The 23559-nt window shown below is 37.8% G+C and overlaps 1 protein-coding gene across 1 annotated transcript in view; it reads left to right on the forward strand.

Moving 5' to 3' along the window:
* ADGRF1 (adhesion G protein-coupled receptor F1) overlaps positions 1-23559 on the forward strand; it is a 35785-nt gene that overhangs the window by 1907 nt on the left and 10319 nt on the right. The window contains exons 2-11 of the mRNA XM_006926827.3: positions 6492-6570; positions 8005-8102; positions 9424-9481; positions 11599-11745; positions 12364-12537; positions 14170-14270; positions 15114-15172; positions 18234-18385; positions 19541-19704; positions 21353-21541. Of these exons, the coding sequence (XP_006926889.1) occupies positions 8034-8102; positions 9424-9481; positions 11599-11745; positions 12364-12537; positions 14170-14270; positions 15114-15172; positions 18234-18385; positions 19541-19704; positions 21353-21541 (1113 nt within the window). The 5' untranslated portion in view covers positions 6492-6570; positions 8005-8033. The remainder of the gene's footprint in view (positions 1-6491; positions 6571-8004; positions 8103-9423; positions 9482-11598; positions 11746-12363; positions 12538-14169; positions 14271-15113; positions 15173-18233; positions 18386-19540; positions 19705-21352; positions 21542-23559) is intronic.

Consider the following 23559-nt stretch of genomic DNA (forward strand, 5'->3'; position numbering starts at 1 on the left):
GTGGGGGGTTAAATACAGCCTTTTAACATAAAGACATTAAAAATTATAAGATAATTTCTTTATTATTTGCTTCTTTCTCATGAGATAAAATGTTAAAAATCTGAGTTCCTGTATTGTTTAGGGATAAGTAAGCATTTACTGTAAATCTGTGGTATTAGGACAGCTTGTCACAACAGAACAGATACACACCTGCAAAGTTTTGGATAAAGGGATTTTGTATTAAACAGATTATATTTTCCATGAAAACCTTTCACACTTGTGTTTATACTTAAGCCAAATTTTGCTTGAAGACTTCCCAACACTTAATCTCTCAGAGAATTAGGCTAATTATTTCTAGCAAGAAAATTAATGATATAATTCTTATACATAAAACACTCTTCTATGTTATTGACCAAGATACAAGTTAGACAAGTAACTGGTAAAAGAAATGACACAGATGCAGTAGAATTTTAAAAAATACTTAAGTCAGAATTTTATTTTATTACAAAGTGGTCTATAAAATTAATAAAAAGTTATCATGGTGGTCTTGATAATGAATGGTTTAGCCAGGAAAGGTAGTTGGGATAACTGGTTATTCATTTGGGGGAAAATGAAAGTTAATCCTTTTTTCAAAACCTGAAATAACTCCAGAAGAATTAAAAATTAAATGTATTAAAAAAAAACCTTAAATAACTGTTAGAAGAAAATATAGGACAATATTTTTACAATCTTTTTGCAAAATAAAAATTCTTGGCCTGACCCCAAGTTTAAGATCATATAGAAAAACTGACATGTGATTTCATGAATATTTTAAACTTTTATGCAGAACAAGACAACGTAAAAACCTAAAAGACTAAAGACAAATGATGAGGAAATATTTATAACACAAGTGACAAAGAGCTACTATCCATACTATACGAAGAGCTCTTAAGAAAAAAATGAACATTCTAATAGAAAAATTTAAAACAATGACTTAAATAGTCAAGCCAGGAAAAATACAGATGGTCACGAAATATCTGGAAAATGCTTAATCTTACTAATAATCAGAGATATTTAAATTAAAGCAATTAGAAAAAAATTTGCCTATCAGTTTGGTAAACATTAAAAAGATGTTGGGGACAATGTGTTAAAACAGGCATTTCTATACCTTTTGAGGGAGTGTAAATAGGTACAAGTTAGAGCAATTTGGTCATGCCTATCAAATCTCAAAATGTATAAATCTTTTGAAGCAGGACTTTCAGCCTAGCCTAGAAAAATCCCAGTTTGCCTAGAATTAAGGGTACACAAGAAGCTTGAAAGAAGGAACATGTGAGATAAGATTGTAGGAGTCCAAAAGATGAATTTGCCATTATAACCCATTTGCTCTTCATTTGTACATAGTATGGAACCTGGAAGGATTTTAAGTATGGATTAACATGACATTTGCAGGATTGGTGGAACACCAGGCAATTGGTTTCATTTCACAGACGAATCATTTGGAAACTATGATTGAAGAACTTGCTTTTACTGATTAGGAAACTATGATAAAAATACATTAACATGCATAAGAAAACTTAAAGAATGTTTTTTGGGAGAGAGTAGATTTGAAACAATTAAGGTTTACCAGTATAAGTGTTGAATGAAAAGTCAGATATTTGTTTTATTCTTACTGAAAACAGATCACCCAAGAATAGTCTGAAACATCTTCAGCCTGACCATTCACATAAAAAGACCCCACAAAGCCTGTTCTGTAGGTTTTTTCCAGTAGGCCTGATGAATTGTGTTTTTATCCTTAGACAACTGAGTAACAAAATTCAAATTTGTTAGGATAGCTTTGAAATATATATTCTTCCTTTTCCTTAACAGAGAGCTTATTTGTAAGAAATTTAGATGGAAATCAAATTAACAATCATGACTTTATTAAAATCATCTCTCAAGCAGCAAATGAACTGACCCATAGTCCAAGAGAAATATTAGATTCTTTTGGGAGAGGAATTTGGGAAAATAGAATTGAAGTTTATCTTTCTCATTTTCTGCAAGTATGAGAAGGAAATAATTCCCACTTAATTGATAAGATTGCCAAAATAATAGAATCCATACATATAAAAGCATTTTGTAAATTAGAAAGAATTATTCTTTTTTCTTATTATGTAACTATCACCTCTCTTAAGTTTCTGTTTAGGTACTTTTTCAAGCAAACAATTGAAGAGGAAGCTCAAATTCTCTTGGCTTTACTCACTCTAAGTAAGGAAAGTAGAGTGGGGAAGATGAGAAATAAGCTTGACCTGGGGACTGCAGGAAGGCTGGGTCTCCACTGCTAAGCTGAAGGCTTGGCTGGAATGCCATTAATTATCCTTTAGGGCTGGATGGTAACTTCTGCTCTACTGAACCATGAGAGACAAGAGAAAATCTTCAGTTCCAAGGGATTAGAGTAGAGCCAACCCATGAGGCTGGCAGTTAGGGTTTTTACAAAGGAATTGAGCTAGACTTGTTGTCTGTGGGTAACTAACTCTACTAGGACACCAGAAAAAGTACTGAGAGATGAGCTAAGAACAAAAAAAATCACCCTGTGTCTCTTCTAAGATACAAAGCACAGGCTAAAGAGATTAAAAAACCCAAATCCTTGTTAGGGGGAAACACACATCTGTGCTAGTCTGCCAGCACCAGCAACAGAAGAAACGCTCTCGAGCTGAAGTTCCAATGAGTAGCAAAGGACACATAGACTTGTAAAAAAATGTATTTCAATTTTTGGATCTGAAAATATCAGATGAGGAGGTAGGGTCACAAACTGGACACTGAAGGGAGATCCATTCAGTGGAACATCAGAGAGTTTAAATAGGGACACTGGAACAAAGAGACTCCAACAACTCAGCAGTTATTTTCAAAAGTAGATCTGGATCACTGCTTTTGGGGTTTCCCTTAATGGGTGGAGCTACAATGCATGGACACCCCACATGACTGTGTTATGAACAGCCAGTGGCCCCCATACTGCCTTGGAAATTGAAGGCTGTCAACATACAGTGGTTGAACAAATTGAAGTTTAGCAAATTGGTAAAGTGTGACTGAGCTAAGTAATTCCTTTGGTCTCTTCTAGCCTTATAATTCTAGAGTTTTTAAAAGTCATACCTCTATTCTCAACCCAAGAACTTAATTCTTAGTAGGGTTTCAGCTTATCTAAAAAGATGTTCAAGAATTATAAAAACCAATTTGAGGAGAAAACAGTAGTAAAGCTGAATAAAACTGAGATGGGCAGATAATAATAGAATCTGAACGTGAATTGATCTGAGTTCACCTTTTTTTATAGGGAAGGAAACTGAGTCCAGTGAGTTTTGTTTTTTTTTTTAACTTTCACAAGTTCTAGCACATAAGGGACAAACTTGGAGTTAGGGTCTATTAATTAATTTTGCTCTCTCTCCACTATGTTTATGCACTATAAACATGCTAAAAACATGCTAAAATATAAAATATGTATTTAAAATTTTTGTATGCACAATTATTTATGCAGATACTCACTGAGATTTTAAATAGTTTAAATTATATTCCTTCCAGAAGAAGTTTGTCTGGCTCATAAAATTTACCAAACTTCCAAAATTTTTTTCAGACATAAAATTGGTTATCTTTTCTATTCTCCACCTATCTTGCCACCTGCTTTTTTTTTTTACTATATCTGCCCACTTAAAGGAACACAAAGAAACTCTTGAAGGCAAATGGCCCAAGGATTTCTATACAAAGACAGATCCCAATGCAAATGTTATCAAAAACTTATAAAATAAGAGATAAAATAAAACCAAGGTTTTATAGGTCCTCTGCCTGTAAAACAGTTTTATTTGAGTCATGATTTCTTTCAGATTCTAGCTAGAGATCTGCTCTTTCCGTGTGTGTGTGTGTGTGTGTGTGTGTGTGTGTGTTAAGCATGTATGCACATGTGAGTCCAGGACAGAGAGTAGAGAGACACTGTATTGGAACTTATTCTATTTATAGAGGAGGAAACATAATCCCATAAATATTGATGCCAAAGAACCTACCCAAGAATTCAACTGTGCCTAAGATTAGATTATTGTTAAAAATGCTGGAAAGTAGAGGTATGAGCAGTTCCAAGTAAGCACCACTGTTGATAAGGAGACTGCTGTTGACATAAATAAGTGATGTTTGGAGTCCATAAATACATAACTGGAAGAATGAGGAGACAATGGACAGCTGTCTCCAGAGGCTTAATAGCAAATTCTAATGATTGTTCTCTGTAAATTGAAGGGCAGGGATTATCAGGAATGAATCATTTGAATGAATTCAAGGAAGTGAGGGGGTCCTCACTTGCAGCCAAACCTTCCCACGGAAGCCGGAGGCCAATATAGCTGTACGTCAAGCATTGCTGGCCCCCAGCTGGCTTAGAGCGAGGTGTGATGTAAACATGCATACTCTGATGACAATGATGGCTCCTTATCTGTGGCCAGGACACACAGATTTTGAGAAATTTTTTAATAATCAGGACTCTTTCAGCTTGAAAGGGAAGTGCTGAAAATACCATGGGGTTTGCATCAACCCAGAAGCAGCTTTTATTTGATAAGTTAATTTGACTCACAGTTGAAGTCAAATTCTGATACAATCTAACAAGGAACTATACAAACTGGTGGTGAGATTAAAATGCTAGTAATGCTAATATTACTAGCTAATAATAATTGAGGCTTACCATCTTTCAGGTGTTGTTCCGGGTACTTTATATGAATGTCAGAAAAATGACAAATACTTCTAGACAATGAATAGTGTCACACTAAAAAAATATGTTATTTATCTGAAAATCCATCTTCCCACCCTATCCCTGAAGGAGCTGTATCCCTTCACGTCAAGGAAGCGAAAAAAAAGTTTTGCTTAGTTTGAGCTTGGGTCCCAAACCCCAAAGGAGAATTCAAATCGCAGGATTTACTTAGATGCAGAACTCTTATTTTTTTTTCTATCCTAGAACCAGTCTAGAATAACAACTTTCAAAGCTACCTGGAGATCAGCATCACTTGGGTAGCTTTAATAACGCACATGGCTGGGCCTGACCTGTCTAAGATTTAGTAAGTTTAGTGTGGGATGGGGACACCTATATTTTCTAATGAGCTCCTAAATGTCTTCTTTTCTTCTCCTCCCCCTTTTCTCTCCTCCTTCTGCCCTCTGTTTTTACAGTCCAGATATTCATGATAGGCAGTGACTGGGAATTGCTGATCTGAAACCCTGATTGTAGTTAAAGTTTACCATTTCTAGCCAGTCGAAGGAGACAGCCCAGAATATACCCTCCAGAATAGGAGGAAGAGGGAATAAGAAACTCAAAGTATGAGAGAGAGTTTTCTTACAATGCCCAGAGCTGTCACCCAAGCCTTTCTGAATTGGGTTTGCAGCCCCAGGCCTGACTCCACATGGAAGAAAGATTTTTTTCAGAGATGGGGAGAGAGAGCAAAAGCGAGTGAGAGAGAGAGAGAGAGAGAGAGAGAGAGAGACAGACAGACAGACAGACAGACAGACAGACAGAGACAGAGAGTTATATATATATATATATTTTATTTGTGTGTAAGAGTGCAACAGACAGAAGGCTGAAGACACTGACACAAAGAGTTACATCAAGAAATAGGTCTCCAATTTGGAAACAAGCCCTGGCACAAGAGAGGACAGATAATACCTACATGCACCGAGACTGTCATTCTCTTTGAAAGCTCCAGCTCTGCAGACCATGGCCCAAACAGCACCCGGGAATTCACATTAAAAAAATTACCCTGGAAGAGCAGAAAAAGTGGGAAAGGGTCTGGAAAGAGCTCAAGGTTACTCTGTAATGCGGCTGTACTCCAAGAAGGTATCAGGAAATCAATTTAGTTGGATATGATAATTTACCAAAAAAAAAGAAATAAGAGAAAAAGAAAGAAAGAGAAAATATACAAGGGCATGTCTCAGAGAAAGAATTAAATTCTGTTTAACAAGCTGTTCAGTTATTTTTTTATATATATATATATATTTTATTTGTGTGTAAATATACATATATACACATTTTATTATGTGTATATATACACATACATATATACACATTTTATTATGTGTATATATGTATATATATACATACATATATACCTATGTTTTATTATATGTGTGTGTAAATATATATTTCTTTCTATGGGACCTGGTCGAAAATATTTGAAAAATACTTCTGCTCTAGAGACAAGTATTACTCACTTTTGGAAAGCAGAAAGCACAGGCCAGAGGGAATAGGACTCAGAGCAGATAAGTTTGGGGATCAATGTCTAGAAAAATGAGATCTGGAGCACAGGCAGCTGCCCAAAGAGTGTTAAAGCAATAGATTTAGGAGCAGTCTTGGCAAGCAGGAAGGTGAGGGCATGAGAAGACCTTTCTGCTAAGGGAGAAGGTAAACACAAAAGTGGTATGTGTCCCATTGCCTATTTGCCATACTTCCCTAGAAAGTCCCAGAAATTGTGTCCGCTGACATGTAAGCCATGTCTGTGGTAGTCATTACCTTGTCTCTAATGCCTTTTTTTCTTTTCTGGTAGATAAGAGAGCAAGGTGTTGGGCAGTGCTGTCGGGGATGGCAGGATTTGTATGAAGTTTAAAGCAGACCCGGGAAACAAGGTAAAGGCTGGAAGGGAAGGCCCAACCCTGTGTTTTCTGTACCGCTAATCAAGGGCACTTATTCTGATGCTGGGTCATTGAGTTTGATATCACAGTTTTCCATCTTTTCCTGTGGAGATATGAAAGAAATATTGAGAGGCCATGGGGAAGTATTTCTTCATGTCAATGCCAACCAATAAGACTATTGTTATTTAAATTGTGGTAAAAAACAACCACATAACATAAAATGTACCTTCTTACCCATTTTTTAAGTGTTCGAGTTCAGTAATGTTAAGTATATTCACATTGTTGTGCAACAGATTTCTAGATCTTTTTCATCTGGCAAAACCGAAACTCACACCCATTGAATGATACTCCCCATTACCTCTTCCCCAGGCCCCTGGCAACCAACATTCTACTTCCTGCTTCTATGAGTTCGACTTCTTTAGGTATTCCATACGAGTGGAATTATACAGTATTTTTCCTTTTGTGATTGGCTTATTTTATTTAACATAATGTCCTCGAGGCTGATCTGTGTTGTAGCTTATAACAAGATTTTTTTTTTAAGGCTGAATAATATTCCATGCCTAATAAAACTTTTGGCAATGATGGAAGAGTTTTGTGTCTACACTGCCTAACTTGGTATCCACTAGCCACATGTGGCTATTGAGCACTTGAAATGTGGCTGGTGTGACTTAAAAATGGAATTTTTCATTTTACTTTATTATAATTAAAATTGCAATTTAGATTGCCATATGTGCCTAGTGCCTGCTATATTGGAGGCAACCATTCTAACTTACTGTGAATTTTTTATTGACATGAAATAACCTGGGTATAAGTGATTAATTTTTTGATCATGACTATATGCCAAGTTTTGCTTGAATAATCCTGAGATAACCGTAATCTTGAGGACGGTTTATTGCTAATTACAACTATAAAGAAGGAAATTAGCTAGATTAGTTATTATTTTTATGCTTAAACAGATTCTATCCTTACGTTAATGGTTCTAAGGGGCCTTGGTTATTTATTTAGTTTTGGTCCTTCATTATTTTAATGCTTGGTTTTTAATTGAGATGAAAAGGAAACCTCAGTGAAATATAAAAGGCTAGATGTTAAATTGCACCTAGCTGCAAAGTTAATCAAGTCATGATTTTTAAATAACCTGTGTTTAGTCAAATTTGACCACCCAGAAGAGAGTTCTCAGGGAATTTTCTAGTAAGTTTGTAAAGACAGAAATTTATTCCTTTTGCAATGGGGATAGAAGTAAAGTATCTCAGGCTAGGTACATGAAGTAGAAAAACAACCAAACACTCAGGGCTTCAGATCAACTCGGTCGAGCCCTACCATTCTGTGCATTAAAAAATTGGGGCTTAAGTTACTTGTTTTTGTGCCTCAGCCTCATATGGTACATGACTTGTCTAGTCACAGACTATGAACCCAGCTGTTTATGTTCAGTCCAGGGAAAGAAGAGGGACCTGCTGAAAATGAGAGTTTCAGTGTTCTGGCTCATCTCTTTCTTCATGATCACAGAGGGCCGTGATGGTTTCCTGGGGGTGAGTTGGCGTGTGTCCTGTTTTTCCTCTCTACCGCCTCTTCTTTCTCCTTCTGGCATTTTTAGAACCCATCACTTTCTAGGCAACTGAAGCTAATGTAATAGACTTAGAATCAGAAATCTTGGGTTCTTGTCTCAACATTACCATCATTAGCTCTGTGGCCTTGGATAGGTCACTTCTCTCTTGCAGCTTAGATGACCTAATTGCAAAATAAGGATCTTGGACTAAACTGTCTTGGAGATCTCTTCTAGTTCAATACATTCACTCCAATGACCCCTTTCATGAAGGAAAAGCATATAGATTGGCTTTAGTAATCCTTGAACTCCCTCTTCCCTGTATATATCCTCTTGATGCTTTTATCTGGGATCATGGTTTTAATGTTCTCTACCCGCTGATGACTCCCAAAACTCTCAAACTTATATCTCTCTCAGACCACTCCCTTGACTCCACACTCACATATCTACTATCTACTTTCCCAATAAACCCCTCAATTTAATATGTCCCACATGAAACTCAATTTTTTCTTCTTCACCACAGCTGTTCTTCCTTTCCTGTCTCGACAAGTGGTATCACCATCTCTCTAGCTGCATAGGCACTAAACTTATTTTTATGCTTGATTTTTCTCATAATCCATATCTAAACCATTGGCTCTTTATTTTTGTTTGTTTTGGCTTTATCTTTAAAATATATCCAGAACTCAAACACTTCTCACCACCTCCATGGCTACTACTTTGATCCACACTTTCGTTGTCTCTCACTGGTACAATTTCAATAACTCCTAAAATGCTCTCATTGCTTCTGTGCTTATCAATTCCCTGTATAGCTGCAGCATTGAGCCTTCTAAAAAATAAAGTAGAGCACGTCATTTCTCTGTTCAGAACTCTCCAGTGGGTTCCCATCTCACTCAAGTAAAAGCTAAGCCCTTGCTATAGCTTATAAAGATCTACACAGCGTGCCTCCCGGAGATGCTCTCCGACCGCACTTCCTGCCCCTCTCCCCTCACCCATTCCACTCAGCTACTCTGGCCTCCTCTCACTGCCTTCATATGCTAGGTATATTCTGATTCCAGGACCTCTGCATGTGCTGTTCTCTCTGCCTGGAAAGTTCTTTCTCCAGGGATCTTCGCTTCCCCATCTCCTTCAGGTTTGTGTGCAAAAGTTGCCTCAGTGAGGCCTTCTCTTGCTACTTTCTCATCATCCCTGGCTTGGATTTTAGATCCATGATTTCAGTTTGTCTGAGAAACTCAAAAAAGCCTTATGAAGTACAACATTACAAAACTTTGCCTGAATTATCCTTTTTTTTTTTTTTTTCTTTTTAACAGAGAAATAATGGCCTCAGAACAAAAAGAGAACTCATTGTGAATAAGAAAAAGCATGCAGGTGAGACTGTTAGATAGTGTGATACAGCAAATATCGGTGCCAACAGAATGGGGTTCAAACCCCAACAGTACTTCTGGTCGGTTACATGATCTTTGGCACATTGTTAACACCCAAAATCTGTAAAATAATAAGACTAACAGTAATTCTTACTAGCAAAACATTTGTGAGGATTAAATAAAATAATATAAAGATAAAGCTAATATTTATTGAGCTCTTACTATGTGCCTGGTACTATTTTAAGTATATTAGATAAATTAAAATCCTCACATTGACCCCTGAGTTAGGTACGATGGGCATCTTTGTTTCATAGGTAGCAAAATTAAGGTACAGAGTTAGAGGACAGGAAGCATGATTCAAACCCAGTCAGTTTGGCTTCAGAACCAGTGACAGCATCCCTTGACAGTGTGGCCAGGGTAAACTTTTTTCCATTTTCCATTTCTTATCTGTTTGGGCAGTGGGAGTGGAATCCTGTTAGCTCCCACCACTTGGGGTGACACCCAAGTCCTGGGGCAGGGGCTCTAGTCTACAAGGAGATGGAAAGAGTAAGTGATGGAGCTGGGTTCTGCGGTGTGAGATGGCGGGAGCTATGGCAGACAGGGGTTTCTCGTAAATGTCCTGGGACATGTCTTAGCCTCTGCTAGCTTCCTGTTATCCTCCTGATTGCCTTCTGAGAAGCCTAGGGATTGATCCAGATGCTTTTCTTTTCTATAAGTCTCCCTTCTACCTAGCCCTGCAAGCTCCCTTCTACCTAGCCCTCCAACCAGTCTCATAGAAGCTCTCCATGTCATCTCTCCCTGCAGAAAGCTCAGTGGTGTTCTGAGAAATATATGAGATTTCTAAGGGATTTTATTGCCAATGACAACAAAGTGAGACCCAGGAAAAAAGGATGTCCACCTTTTGCCCTTTTTTTCTCAAAGATCCTTCACATTCTCAATCTGGGGTTCACAGATGAGCTTTGGAGGATCTTGAAATCCCATGGAATTTCACACTAAGTCTCATGTGAATGTGCCTAAGTGAATTCTGGATGGGAAAAGACTCATAAGACGTATCTTCTCTCCCAGCCAAAAACACTTAATGGTGTCTCTTTGTGGAAACAAATGTGCTGCTCAGAAATGATAAGGTGATCCTAGAGGGTATTATGCTAAGTGAAATAAATTGGACAGAGAAATACAAATACCATATGATTTCACTTATATGGGGAATCTAAAAAACAAAATAAATGAACAAACAAAACAAAAACAAACTCATAGATATAGAGAAAAAACTAATGGTTGCCAGGTAGAAGGGGGGCTGGGGGGAGAGTGAAAAAAGGGAAGGAATTAAGAAATACAAATTGGCAGTTACAAAATGGTCATGGGGATGTAAAGTACAGCTTAGGGAATATAGTCAATAATATTGTAATAACTATATATGGCATCAGGTGGATGTAAGACTTTTTGGGGGTGGTCACTATGTAAGTTATAGAAATGTTAAACTACTATGCTGTACATATGAAACTAATATAATATTAAATGTCAGCTGTAATAAATTTTTTTTAAATAAAAAGACCCCCCAAAAAAGAAATGATAAGGCAGAGATGAGGGTGTGTAAGGGCTCATGTAGGTTTCATTTGTTTTAATTTTGCATTTGATGTAAATACTCAGTTACTTAAGGCAACATTTTTACAGGAAAAGAAAGGGCTCTTTAGAAAGGAAAGTGTGAGATTGAGGATTTTATATAGAAGATACTTCGAGGAGACCAAAGCAGGAGGAGGAGAAATGAAAAGTGACTAAGATTTTCTCTCCTCTTCTCCCTCTAGCCTTGACACCTGAAACTTGACTCTGGATGTGTCCTGAGGAAGTGTGTAAAATCAGGAGGGTGATGCAAGTGTGGGGGGAGCACTGGCCTGACAAAAGCGAGAGGATGGATGTATATCAGGCAATGTGAGACTGCCCACATGTGTTTGCCCTGGATGCTCATTTTTAGTCAATGTCTGGATGAGCAAAAGTCAATGACAAGCTGTGTCATGAAGGCCATGACCCCCAGGCTGAATCTGATAATTGCTTGCCAGCCACTTCTTTGGCAGTAGTTCTCTCCAAGACTGAGAAAGGAGTCTCTGACTGTCTTCCTCTCTTTAGGCCCAGTGCAGGAATATGAGCTGCTGCTTCAGGTGGCCTATAGAGATTCCAAGGAGAAAAGAGACTTGAATTTTCACAAGCTTTTGAAGCTTCTATCATCACGGTTACATGGGCCAATAAAGATTATCAGAGCAAAGGCGACCACATGTAAGTCAGCTCTCTGAGGACTGGGAGTGGAAATGGGAGAGGTGGGTGTATTTAAAAGAATAAATGTTTTATTTCTTCTTCATGCTACATGTCCATTGCAGGTTGCAGAGGGGCTGAGTTTGTGGTGGTCATTTGGAATCCAAGGCTGATGAGGCAGACACTGTCTAATGAATGTACCCATCCTGAGTGCCCCGCTCCCCCCCACCCCCCAAAAATGGAGCACTGGAAAGTTTGACATGGGTAGTTGAATTATGTAACTTGGAAGTAACATATACTAATTCTGTTCATAACTTATTGATCAGACCTGGTTTCATGACCCCACCCAACCTCAGGGGGCCAGGATATGCAATCCTGGAAGAGAGCAAGAAATATTTGGCCAACAGCACTAATGACCACAATGGCAGGATTCAAAGAAAAATGATTTGTCTAAAGCAAGGGTTTTCAAAGTGTGGTGCCCAGTCCAGTGGTAGCAGCAGCATCAGGGTTTTATCCCTTTAGCTTTCGGTAAGAAATACTTGGTTCAGATTCTAGGTCAAAGCCAAGAATCAGAACTTAGAACTCAGCAGTAGTCAATTTATTAACCGGACCCCATAAGATCAAGCTCTGTTTTTCATACAGACTGTGGCAATGAGAATGGGGTTCTACGGTGTGCCTGTGAAGATGGCTATACCTGGTTTCCTCCCTCATGCCTTGATCCCCGGAAATGCTACCTTCGCACGGCTGGATCACTCCAGAGCTGTGACTGTTATCTCAACAACCTCACCCAGAGTGTCAATTTCTGTGAGAGAACAAGTAAGCACACAAGGATACGAGGAGGGGAGCTCTAGGTTGGGGCCCCTGCCACCCTAGCATGTGACAGAGAGAGGACTCTAGCTCTTTGCCCATGTGTTTCTTTATGCCTCCTTGGGCAGAGCTAGTGTTTGCAGAGAGATTGAAGGGCAGTAATGACAAACCCCTGTATGCTCGGCTAAACACAATGAGAGCTTCGCAAGTACAGAAAATTCAGAGGTGCAAGTTGATGTTTGGGCACCACTTCAACCTTGAGGCGCATCCAGCTCAGCTCAGCAATCCTATATTTCTTTTGCAATTTAGAAAGAAGATTCACTGATATCTCAAGTAGAACTGCTTGAGTAAATACAACTTTTCTTCTCATCTTCTTTTCACCTCCTTTGCCAACATCGATTTCCAGAAAAGAGAAGTCTAGAGGTATTAAAGCAAGGAGGAATACATAGTGATTATATTAAAAGTAATGCCCTAAGTTGCCAATGAATATGTGTATTGATGCAATACCAAAACAGATCAAAATCTGAAAGCCTAGGATAGGAAACTGGCGGAAGTTGAGGGAACTACTGTTGACTTAGGTTTATGTTCAGTGGATGATGATGTGAGAGAAATGATATGGGTTCCAGGGCCTCAAGCTCTGGATTTTGGTAGAGCTGAGCAAAGAGCGAGGGAGGATCTGAAATAGCCTAGCTTTCCTGAGTATCTTTGGCTTGCCTTCCTAGGACCACAACAATTTGGGTTAAGGCAACATGCATTTATTAAGCATCATCTTTATACCCAGATCTGGGACAAATTCTGGGAGGTTACAATGAAGCATTTCTTTTGCTATCAATGAGTTAGTAGGCTATGTGGGGAGGTGAGGATGTTAATACAGGAAAGAGGACAATGTAATTTCTTCAACAGTGTTGATGAAAGTCTACCTTTTTGAAAGGCCGTCTGTGTCTGATCATCTTTCAAAAATACAGGGATGCATCCAACAGGGATTTCATTCATAAGAGGCTTCCGAAAGTAGAGCGAAGACATACATACATAATGTGTTCACAGATAGACGTTTAGGTACAAGAGGCTTTAAGGGAAATATGGATTAAGTACTGCAGGAATTTACAGGAGGCAAAGACTCTATATCTGGGGATCGGGGAAGGCCTTGGAGAGGAAGCTCATTTGATTAGGCCCTAAATGATGGATAAATAGGATTTGTCCATATGGAGATTGGGAATCACTTGTCACAGCATAGAAAAACATCAAAGATGGGTAAGCAAAAGATTATGTTGGAGTTAGCAAGTAGTAATTTTTTTGTTTTGAAAAAATTTTAATGGGGACAATGTTTAAGATCAATGCCTAGTTGGGAACATATTTCAGTATTAAGTGACTACCTTTTAAAACCACATATGAGTGGCCAGGCATTTACCCACTTATACAGATGTCTTAATTACCAGCACTTTCCTTTTGTGTTTGAAAACCACAATTGAAAATTCTGGTTGTATGCTTTTTATATTATTTTAGATGAACATTCATTATAAAGATAAATTGAAATACTGCTATCGAATGTGTGGGCTCCAAATTATACTTCTGTAATTTTATGCTATAATAAAATCAAGTGAGTAATTTTTGTATTTATAAGTGTTCTCTTATTTTCCATAGAAGTTTGGGGCACTTTCAAAATTAATGAAAGATTTACAAAAGACCTTTTGAACTCATCTTCTGCTATATACTCCAAATATACCACTGGAATTGAAATTCAGGTAAGCAACTTTTCCTTATTATATAAGAAATTGTTGGCTAAATAGAAGTTGTTTTTAATTCAACATGGTTATTTAACACATATTCGGAATTATTCATTTTCAGTGGTTATTACATAGTAGTTAATCACTCTGCCCACAACTGACGTACTTTGAACATTTTCTTCCTAGGAGAGTTTAGCAGTTGAATCCTCGTTTCTTTTGTATTCAGTTTTGCTCGCTTATTTGGGTAATGTTATGCTAAGGCTTCTTGATTATTTTCTGTTTTTTATTTGCCAAAAGAAATTTTCATGATCTAAGCTCAATTATCAGCATCTGGAATTGGTTCCATAAAGAAACCTCTCTTGTTAGAGGCTAAAGAGTGTTACTGAGCAAAATTCTGGACTTCGTAATGAAGTCACATAAAACTCGATCAGTGTGCCACCGCCTAGGATGATGGTTCAGGTGTGGTTCTAACTGAAGACATGCACAAATATTTTACAGACAGATTCAGTTCAAATATCTATAAAAAATAATGGCTTATTTTTGGAAATGAGAAAATAGACTTTGGGTGAATTTATTATATTATCTGGCACTGAATTTATGCTCTATTCCAAGCAGTAGATTATTCATTCTTTATTAGCAACCTCGAAAATAAGTTGTGTGTGTGTACATTCTCAATTGTCATTTCAATAATATTTCTATAATGTGCAACTACCTTATCCTGTGTCTTTTTCCTTTGTTCGGTGTTTCTGTTTATTTATTGTCTGCATCCAGTTTTTGCTCAAATGTATCTTGGTGCAAGAGCAAAGATCAACATATTACCCTGTGGTTTTTTGTTTTTGTTTTTGTTTTTGTTTCTGTAAGCTTTTAGAAGCGTACAGAAGAATTCAAGGTTTTGAGTCAGTTCATGTCACTCAATTTCGGTAAGTAACACAATGCCCTTAGAAGGGCATCTCCAGATTTGCACACCAGTCCTGCAGAATGCCTAGTGCTGTTGCCAAGTACCTTTGAGAGAAAATAGGTCAGAACTGGTCTTTATAGTAGAATTCTTGTAAAACTAGACAGAAATCTGTGATGTTTTCAAGTCTTTAGAGGAAAGCCTTTATTCTCACTTAAACGAGTTTAGGAACTTAAATATTGAATGGTATTCCCGAAGCTCTAGAGAGGCTAGAATTGGAAATGCCCAGTAGTAGGGCAGAACTTGGAAGGAAGCAGGAGGTCCTATACAGGGAAGGGTAAGGGGTGGGAGTAGAGGAAAGGATTTTCTTCTTTGATAATCACAGTGGAGTATGAGTTTGTTTAATTGGGAGCCAGAAGGGAGGGTAAAATATTACATTTTGTGTAGATACCATGTATGTGTCATAATTAAAAATCTCATAGTCATTGTCTACAGCAAATATGGAGATATTTAGTAAATTATCCTTTTGTTTATACTTTAATTCCAAAAGTTATTTAGTGAGTTAGCCACATGTACATTGATTACCAACTATTTATAGTTAGCTTAATATAGGAAGTGGCTTAGAGGTCAGAGAACTTGATTTACATAATTTTTTCACAGTTAACGTGAACAACAGCTATACAAAATTTTCAACAGCATTCGCTACAAATATTTTGTCCTGGACATTATCCTCTAGTCATCTCATATCCTTATAATGTCTTTATAATCAAGGCCCACATGTATAATTTTCTTTAAAAATTCACCTTTTTTTCTTATATCAACGTCTATATAATCATTTTCTTTTTTGACTTTGCTATCATTGAATTCAGATACAAAATTGAAACTCAGCCACAATAATTTTTGTATTCGATATTCATACTTTTCTTTTCTGCGGTCTTGATTTTCTATTTATATTTCTAATGCATATTCCATTGTGTATATCTTATAAGCTGTCTCCAATAATTTGCAGAGAAAATCACAAATAAAATATAACTATGTAGGTTATACTCTTTATATATATGATTTATAGTAAATCTTACTCTCTCACTTTCTCAATTTACTTATCTGTCGAACAGTACTGTTAATACTTGTGGAACCTGATTTGACCTCATTAAACTAAATTAAATAATAGGTTGGAAAATACTTTGTAAAGAATACAAAAGAGCTATATCGACATAAAGACATAAAAGGGTATTTGGATTTATTTATACATTATGAGTGGTAATTCAATGTAGTGATTAAGAATTTGAGTTTTGGAGCATCAGAGATTATTCTAATCTATCAATTAAAAAACAATAATTTTCTGACCCAACTTTTTTTTGGGACTCAGCTCCCTTATCTACAAAATCAGAATAATACAGTGTTTACCTCATGGATTTAGTGCAGAATTAAGTTAATAATACATGTAATTTTACTCACTTTCATGTCTTCAAACAGCATCTCTTTGCTTATGGTTTCTAAATGTATTACTTAAGATTGGCCTCTCTCCTAAACTTCAGACCCAAATATCTAACTGCCTATTAATGTCTCCACTTGATTATCTCGCAGGCATGTCAAATGAAATGTGCCCAAAATGAGGGTCTCCTCCTCATAACCTTAAATCTACTTTCCCACTGTCTCAACCATCTCATTTACAGCAGTATCATTTTTTCTAGCTGTACAGACCCAAACCTTGAAGTCATCTTTTAACTCTTTATTGAGGTATAATTTACACATAGTGCTATGCTCAAAGTTTAAGTGTACAGTTTTAAAAACTCTGACAAATGCTTATACAAGCCACTTTCAAGACAGAACATTTCCATCACCCCCAAAATTCCCTTGTGCCCCTTTACAGCCAGCCAATCTCCATGCCCACCTTTACCCCCATACCAGACATAAACACTGATCTTATTCCTATCACCATAGGTTAGTTTTGACTATTCTAGAACTTCATGTAAATGGAATCATCAAATGTGTAGCTCTTTGTGTGTCTGGCTTCTTTCTGTCAGCATAATATCTTTGAGATTCACTCTTGTTTTTCTGAGTATCATTGGTTCTTTCTTTTTATTGCCAAGTAATAATCCCTTGTATGAATATACTACAACTTGTTTTTCCATTCCTTGCTATTATTCTTAACTGGTTTCTTTCTCCCATACCTGAAACCTGCTCCATTAACAATTCTTATGGCTCAGTCTTCAAATACAACCTGAATCTGACCACTTTTCCCACATGCACTGCTACTCGACTCATTCAAGCCACCACCATCTCTTTTCTAACTAAAAGTTTTTCTCCTTCTCTGGTTGCCTACCTTCAGTCTATTTTCTACACAGCAGCCAGAGTGATCATCTTAAACAATAAAACCGATCACTCCACTGACTTTTAAGAAAGAATAAAACCTTTTAATAAACAATAAAATTCATACTCTAAAGCCCTCTGTGATCTGGTTCCGGGCTACTTCTCTAATATCATCTCCTACCCATCTCCCTCTTGCTCATTTAACTTTAGTAGTGCCAGTCTTTATACTTAAATAGATTTTCTTCGACTCAATTTATTTTCACCTGGGATACTTAAAACCCACACTGAAACCTTTAGGCATTGAGAAGCAACCCCAATTCTTGACCTGACATCTAGTTGTTAAATTTGTCAAACTCATAGACATTTTCCTGCCTCAGGCCCTTCACATGTGCTGGGATGCTATGCCAATGACCAATGGTCTTTGCATCACTGTCTTTTTCTTCTTATTATTCAGACCTCAGCTGCTGAGACCCTCTGCACAAAGAAACCTTCCCTGACCAGTCTTATTTAAAGTGGGCCCCATACCTACCTGCTATTCTTATCTCTGTATCTGTCTCTTGTGACACTTAACTCTCTCTTTCGTTCTCTCTCTCTCTCTATATATATATATAATTATATAAATACTTATATATGATGTTTATTTGTGATGCTTTCTCCACTAGTATGTAAGCTCCGTGAAAGCAAGGACTAAATCTGTTTGATTTATTCCTATGCACACACAGAGGTGTCCCTGAGTGATTAAATAAATGAATCTCATTTTTCTTTCATCATAGAGATGGATGCATCACTGCTGGGTATGAAGTTGTTGGCTCCAGCAGCACATCTGAGCTGCTGTCAGCCATTGAACAGGTGGCTGAGAAGGCTAAAGCAGGCCTTCGCAAGCTGTTTTTACTAGAAGACAACTCTTTCAAAGTATTCAGGAAAGGTAATACTGGATTCCCATTCTCTGCTTAGGTTAAATGAATCCTTTAATTAGTAGCTCATTTGTGTCTCCAGGAGGTACATTGGAGCTATTTCTGCTTCAGAATTATTCTAAGATTGACTTTCAGCAGAAATAGGCAGCTGTTTATGATGAAACTCAATTTCAGCTGACTAGTTCAGATCTTTGCTAATTGGTGACCTGATCTCCACTATGAACTTTGTGGAAGACCATTTTCACTGTAGGCTGTGATTGAAATGATTTACTGGTATACATGTTGAAATATCTCTAGGGCTGATAATATTTCTAAGTCATAATCCAAGGAAAACAAGAAAAGAAAGTATATATGCAAGTCTTTAATACTCATACAGACACACAAATACACACACACACACACACCACTTCTTTTCTTCAGGTCACAGACACACAAATACACACAGACACAACACACACACACACACACACACACACCACTTCTTTTCTTCAGGTATTTTTTCCCTTTTACTTCTTTACATTCGATCCTAAATCTCTCCTATAAAAATCTGTGCTACTTTCAACAACACTTAACGAATATTTACTAAGCTTTTAAAGTGTCTCCGTACTTAGGACACAGCAATGGGGAAAACAAACAAAAAACACAGCTCTGTGGATCTTTGATTCAAGGCTCTTTCTCAAGCCCCAGTCATGGTAAGACTATATTATTAAGGGCCAACTAGCAGCTGATTGTGATGCGAGAAGCTTTCAAAGGGGTACAAAGTAGGCTATGTCATCCCTAAATGGCAACTGCCCATCTTTTAACCATATCATTACTGCTTCGTTCCATAGTGGCTTGAAGATTTTCTGGTTTTCTAGCATTCCCTTAAAGAGTGAAAATACTTCACCTCATACTTACTAGTTGATAGCCCACTAAAAGCAAGATTGTTGGCACAGATCAGACACCTGCAGGGAAAAGGGCCAACCTCGGAGTGGGGGGGGAGGGCATCAGGAAGGAGAAAAAGATGCTGATAGGATGAAGCTGAGCATCAAAGACAAACTTCTCCTACTCTTGAATTTTGCCTGGGTATTGTCTCTGAAAATATGATTTCTAAGCACTACTCTATGGTTTATACAGAATGGCAGGATATTCAGAGACATTTTCCCTCTCTTTTTCCTCTTTTCCAGTCCAGTGTAACAACATTGTTTTTGGATTTGGATTTAAGAATGATGAGTATACTCTTCCCTGTAGCAGCGGCTACATTGGAAACATCACGGCCAGGTGCCAGCCCTCTGGGTGGCAGGTCATCAGGGAAACATGTGTGCTCTTTCAGCTGGAAGAACTGCAGCAGGTAAAGCATTTCTACCTTGCAGACTTGCTCTGGTTTTGAGTTTCACAGTGGGCACTTTCCAATGAGCATGGCTAAGTGGAGGGTAAAATATATCAATCTGTCTCATTGGTAAGTACAAAGAACATGAAGGTGACATGAGACCCTGGTAAACCCAGGGAGTATGGGCATGAGTAGCAGAGTCTAGGTGACAGCTGAGAAGGTCAGAAAATGTCAAACTTGATGGTTTTGGTGGGAGAGGTGCTGCAGAATCAATGATATGATAGATGGTAGAACTGCAACTACGCTGGCCTCAGAAGTCCAAAGAGCCTGGGAATCAAAGGTCCAGGTGAAAGTGTGAATCAGAAGTGATAGATTTAGTAAAAGGAGAATGTACATATGTCAGAAACTAGGGCAAGGAGTGGGTCAGCTAGGGGTGAACCATATAGAATGACATAACTGCAATGGATCTTAAGTGTCATCTGGTTTACCAAACTCCTTATATAGTTTAGAATATGAAAGACTAAGGGGCTAATAGTAGGTCTCACTGGGTAGCAATAATGTTGAACAAGAAATATGGTCAATTGATTCCCTTCACATAATGCTCTCTTTGGAAGGTTCAAGTACATAAGACAAGGCAGATAGATGGAAGTAAATTGTGAGGAATTAGAACTCAAGTCATAGGAAAGGACTCTAAGATAGTTCACAGACATTGTTCTGCAAATAGATCTCCATACTGAGTAGAATTTCTGTTCCAGCCAGAGACTCTGCTATTACAGTAGAGAACCTCAGAACGGTATTTGTCAAAGGACTGTGGAATGTTCAGTTCTCCTTCTCTGGACTTCCGTTTCCTCATCTGTAAACTGGGAAGAAGATTGGACCAGATGGCTTCTGGGGTTTATTCTTACCCTTGCCTTCTTTGCCTCGGTTATGGACATGGACCATGTCCATATGAAGGCATGAGGGTGAGGGCAGGCAGATCCCAGGTGCCCCAGGCAGAGAACACTATTGTTAACTGAGAATAGCAAAAAGGAAAATGCTTGAGATCTGGGTTCCTAAGTTGACTTGTTTTGACCAGAAAGGAATATTCCTTCTTGGCTGCCTTTCAAGCTAGCCCAGAGCAGATGGGAGTTTTAAGGAAGAAGTAAAACTCTAAATTCAGTGACAAAGTATAGCCAAATCTTCATGTCTGTCCCTCTATCTTCCCATCCTACAAGGATTTTTTAGCATAGTATAGTGGATATAACAAGGTGTAGTGCCAGTAGACCCTACTTTACCACTTCCTAGCTGGATACTGTTTGGAAAGTCACTGAATCTCATTGAACATCAGTTTCTATATAATTAGGATAATTTATATGAAAATGTCTTTTAATAAATCTCATCAAGTGTCTATTTCCTTAGTTACAAAATAAAAATAACATGGAACCTCCTTCAAAGGGCGGTGTAAAGATTAAATCAACGAATCCTTGGTAAAGCATTTAGCACAGAGTAACAGTTCTGGAATACAGAAAGCACTGGATAACAGCCACTGTTACTCTCATTGTTATATAATATCCTATATTATAAAGCACCATACAAATGTTAGTGATTTGTGGTCAAGAAATGTGATTTAAATTTGAAGAAACACAAGCATTTCATTGTTTTTAAAGAACTAAACCATTTTTATTCCTAGAATTTCATTGTGATCGCAGGCAATGCCACCGAGGCAGCCGTGTCCTCCTTGGTGCGAAATCTTTCAGTTGTCATTCAACAAAACCCATTAATCACAGCTGGAAATCTGGCTTCGGTGGTGTCGATTCTGGGCAATGTCTCGTCCCTGTCACTGGCAAGACATTTCAGGGTATCCAATTCAACGATGGAGGTATGATCCACCTGTGCTGGAAGGGCCCACTTTATTATTATTTTTTGTTATTTAAAAAAATTTTCAATTACAGTTGGCATTTAACATTATATTAGTTTCAGGCATACAGCATAGTGGATAGATATTTATATAATTTTTGAAGTGACCTCCCAATAAGTCTAGTACCCACCTGGCACCATACATAATTATTATATTATTCTCTATATTTTCTATGCTGTACTTTACATCCCCATGAATATTTTATAACTGTCAATTTGTACTTCTTTTTTTTCCCCCCACTTTAATTCCATGCCCTCCCTCCCCCCCTTCCATCCCTGACCTATGGATGTTGCCGTTTTCCCTTTAAGAACTGGATCTCTGAAGGTGGGGCATCTCCTCCCACAGGCGCGCGCTGTGCACCCAGGGCCTGGTGCACCTGGGGCCTGGCGCTCCCCGGGCCTAGCGCTCCCCGGGCCTGGCATCCCCGTCAATTTGTACTTCTTAATCCCTTCACCTTTTTCACCTAGCTTCCCAAACCCCCTCCCATCTAGCAACCATCAGTTTGTTTTCTGTATTTATGAGTTTGTTTCTGTTTTGTTTATTTTGTTTTTTAAATTCCACATATAAGTGAAATCATATGGTATTTTTCTTCCTCTGTCTGACTTATTTTCACTTAACATAGTACCCTCTAGTTTCACCCATGTTGTAAATAGTAAGATTTCATTTTTTATGGCCAAGAAATATTCCAGTGTGTGTGTGTGTGTGTGTGTGTGTGTGTGTGTGTGTGTGTGAGAGAGAGAGAGAGAGACACAGAGACAGACAGAGAGAGAGAGAGAGAGAGAGAGAGAGAGAGAGAGAGAGAGGATTGTCGATGAACACTTTCCATATCTTGGCTATTATAAATAATGCTGCAATAAACATAAATTAGATTTTGGATTTCTTCGGATAAATACCCACCTGTGGGATTGCTGGGTCATACGGTAGTTTTATTTTTAATTTTTGAGGACCCTCCATACTATTTTCCATAGTGGCTGCACCAATTTGTAATCCTACCAATAGCGCAAAAGGGTTTCAAAGGGCCTACTTCAAATGCTCTATCTCATAGGAAGAATGACAAAAAGCTGAGTTGATTGAGAACTATTGAAAAAGACCAAAGAGCTATGTAACAGTGTGTGTGAGCTTTATTGCTTCCTCTGCAGTATACAAGGAACTCATGGGATCAATTATGTGAGTTGAAAATAACAGGAAGCGGCCTCTAGGCAGGCTGGCTCAGCAGCACCTGGCTGAGAGGCAGGAATGAGCCTCTGCACCGGATGATACTGTATGGCAAAGATGCCAACTTTTTAATATCTGTTTGCCATCTGCAGTTGTTCTTTCCTGGGACCATAAACTCTGACTTAAGTAGTGTATATTTTAAGGACTCACTTTTTTTTGACTAGGAAATTTATGCTTTGGTTTAGATATTTAAAAATTAACTTAAAAATTACACAAATGAGACTAGGTCACTAAAAGGAATGCAAATAAGCAAAAAGAAAAATAAATGATTTGCCATCTGGTCACCCTAGAATAGCCGCTGCTTATATTTTAGGTATTACCTCAGTGCCTGGAAGAATGAGACATGACACATGTAGCAGGTGCTCAATAAGTATGTGTTAAATATCCTTTCAAACATTTTAGATGTATGCATTTTGTATTACAGCATATAATACTTTGCAAAATAAGATTATATAATGTATAATGTTACACAACCACACAATTATGCTTATTATATAAGGTAACCATTATGTCAGAAATGACATTAAATATGAGTAAGTTAAATTCCCTGAATCAAAGAAAAGATGCTCAGATTTTTTTTTAAGTTTGACCATGTGTTGTTTGCAAGAGACGATTAAAACAAAATGACACAAAAAGTCTGAAAATTAAAGAGCAAAAATGGAGCAGACAAACACAGACCAAGAGAAGGCAGAGTTGCCTGGAGGCAGTAGAAGAAATGAGCTGTGGGATCCTGGGCCAGAAGCCACAGAGGGCTGTTAGGGAAA

This window comes from Pteropus alecto, unplaced genomic scaffold, assembly GCF_000325575.1.
Source record: "Pteropus alecto unplaced genomic scaffold, ASM32557v1 scaffold7, whole genome shotgun sequence".
NCBI classification, from domain to species: Eukaryota; Metazoa; Chordata; class Mammalia; order Chiroptera; family Pteropodidae; genus Pteropus; species Pteropus alecto.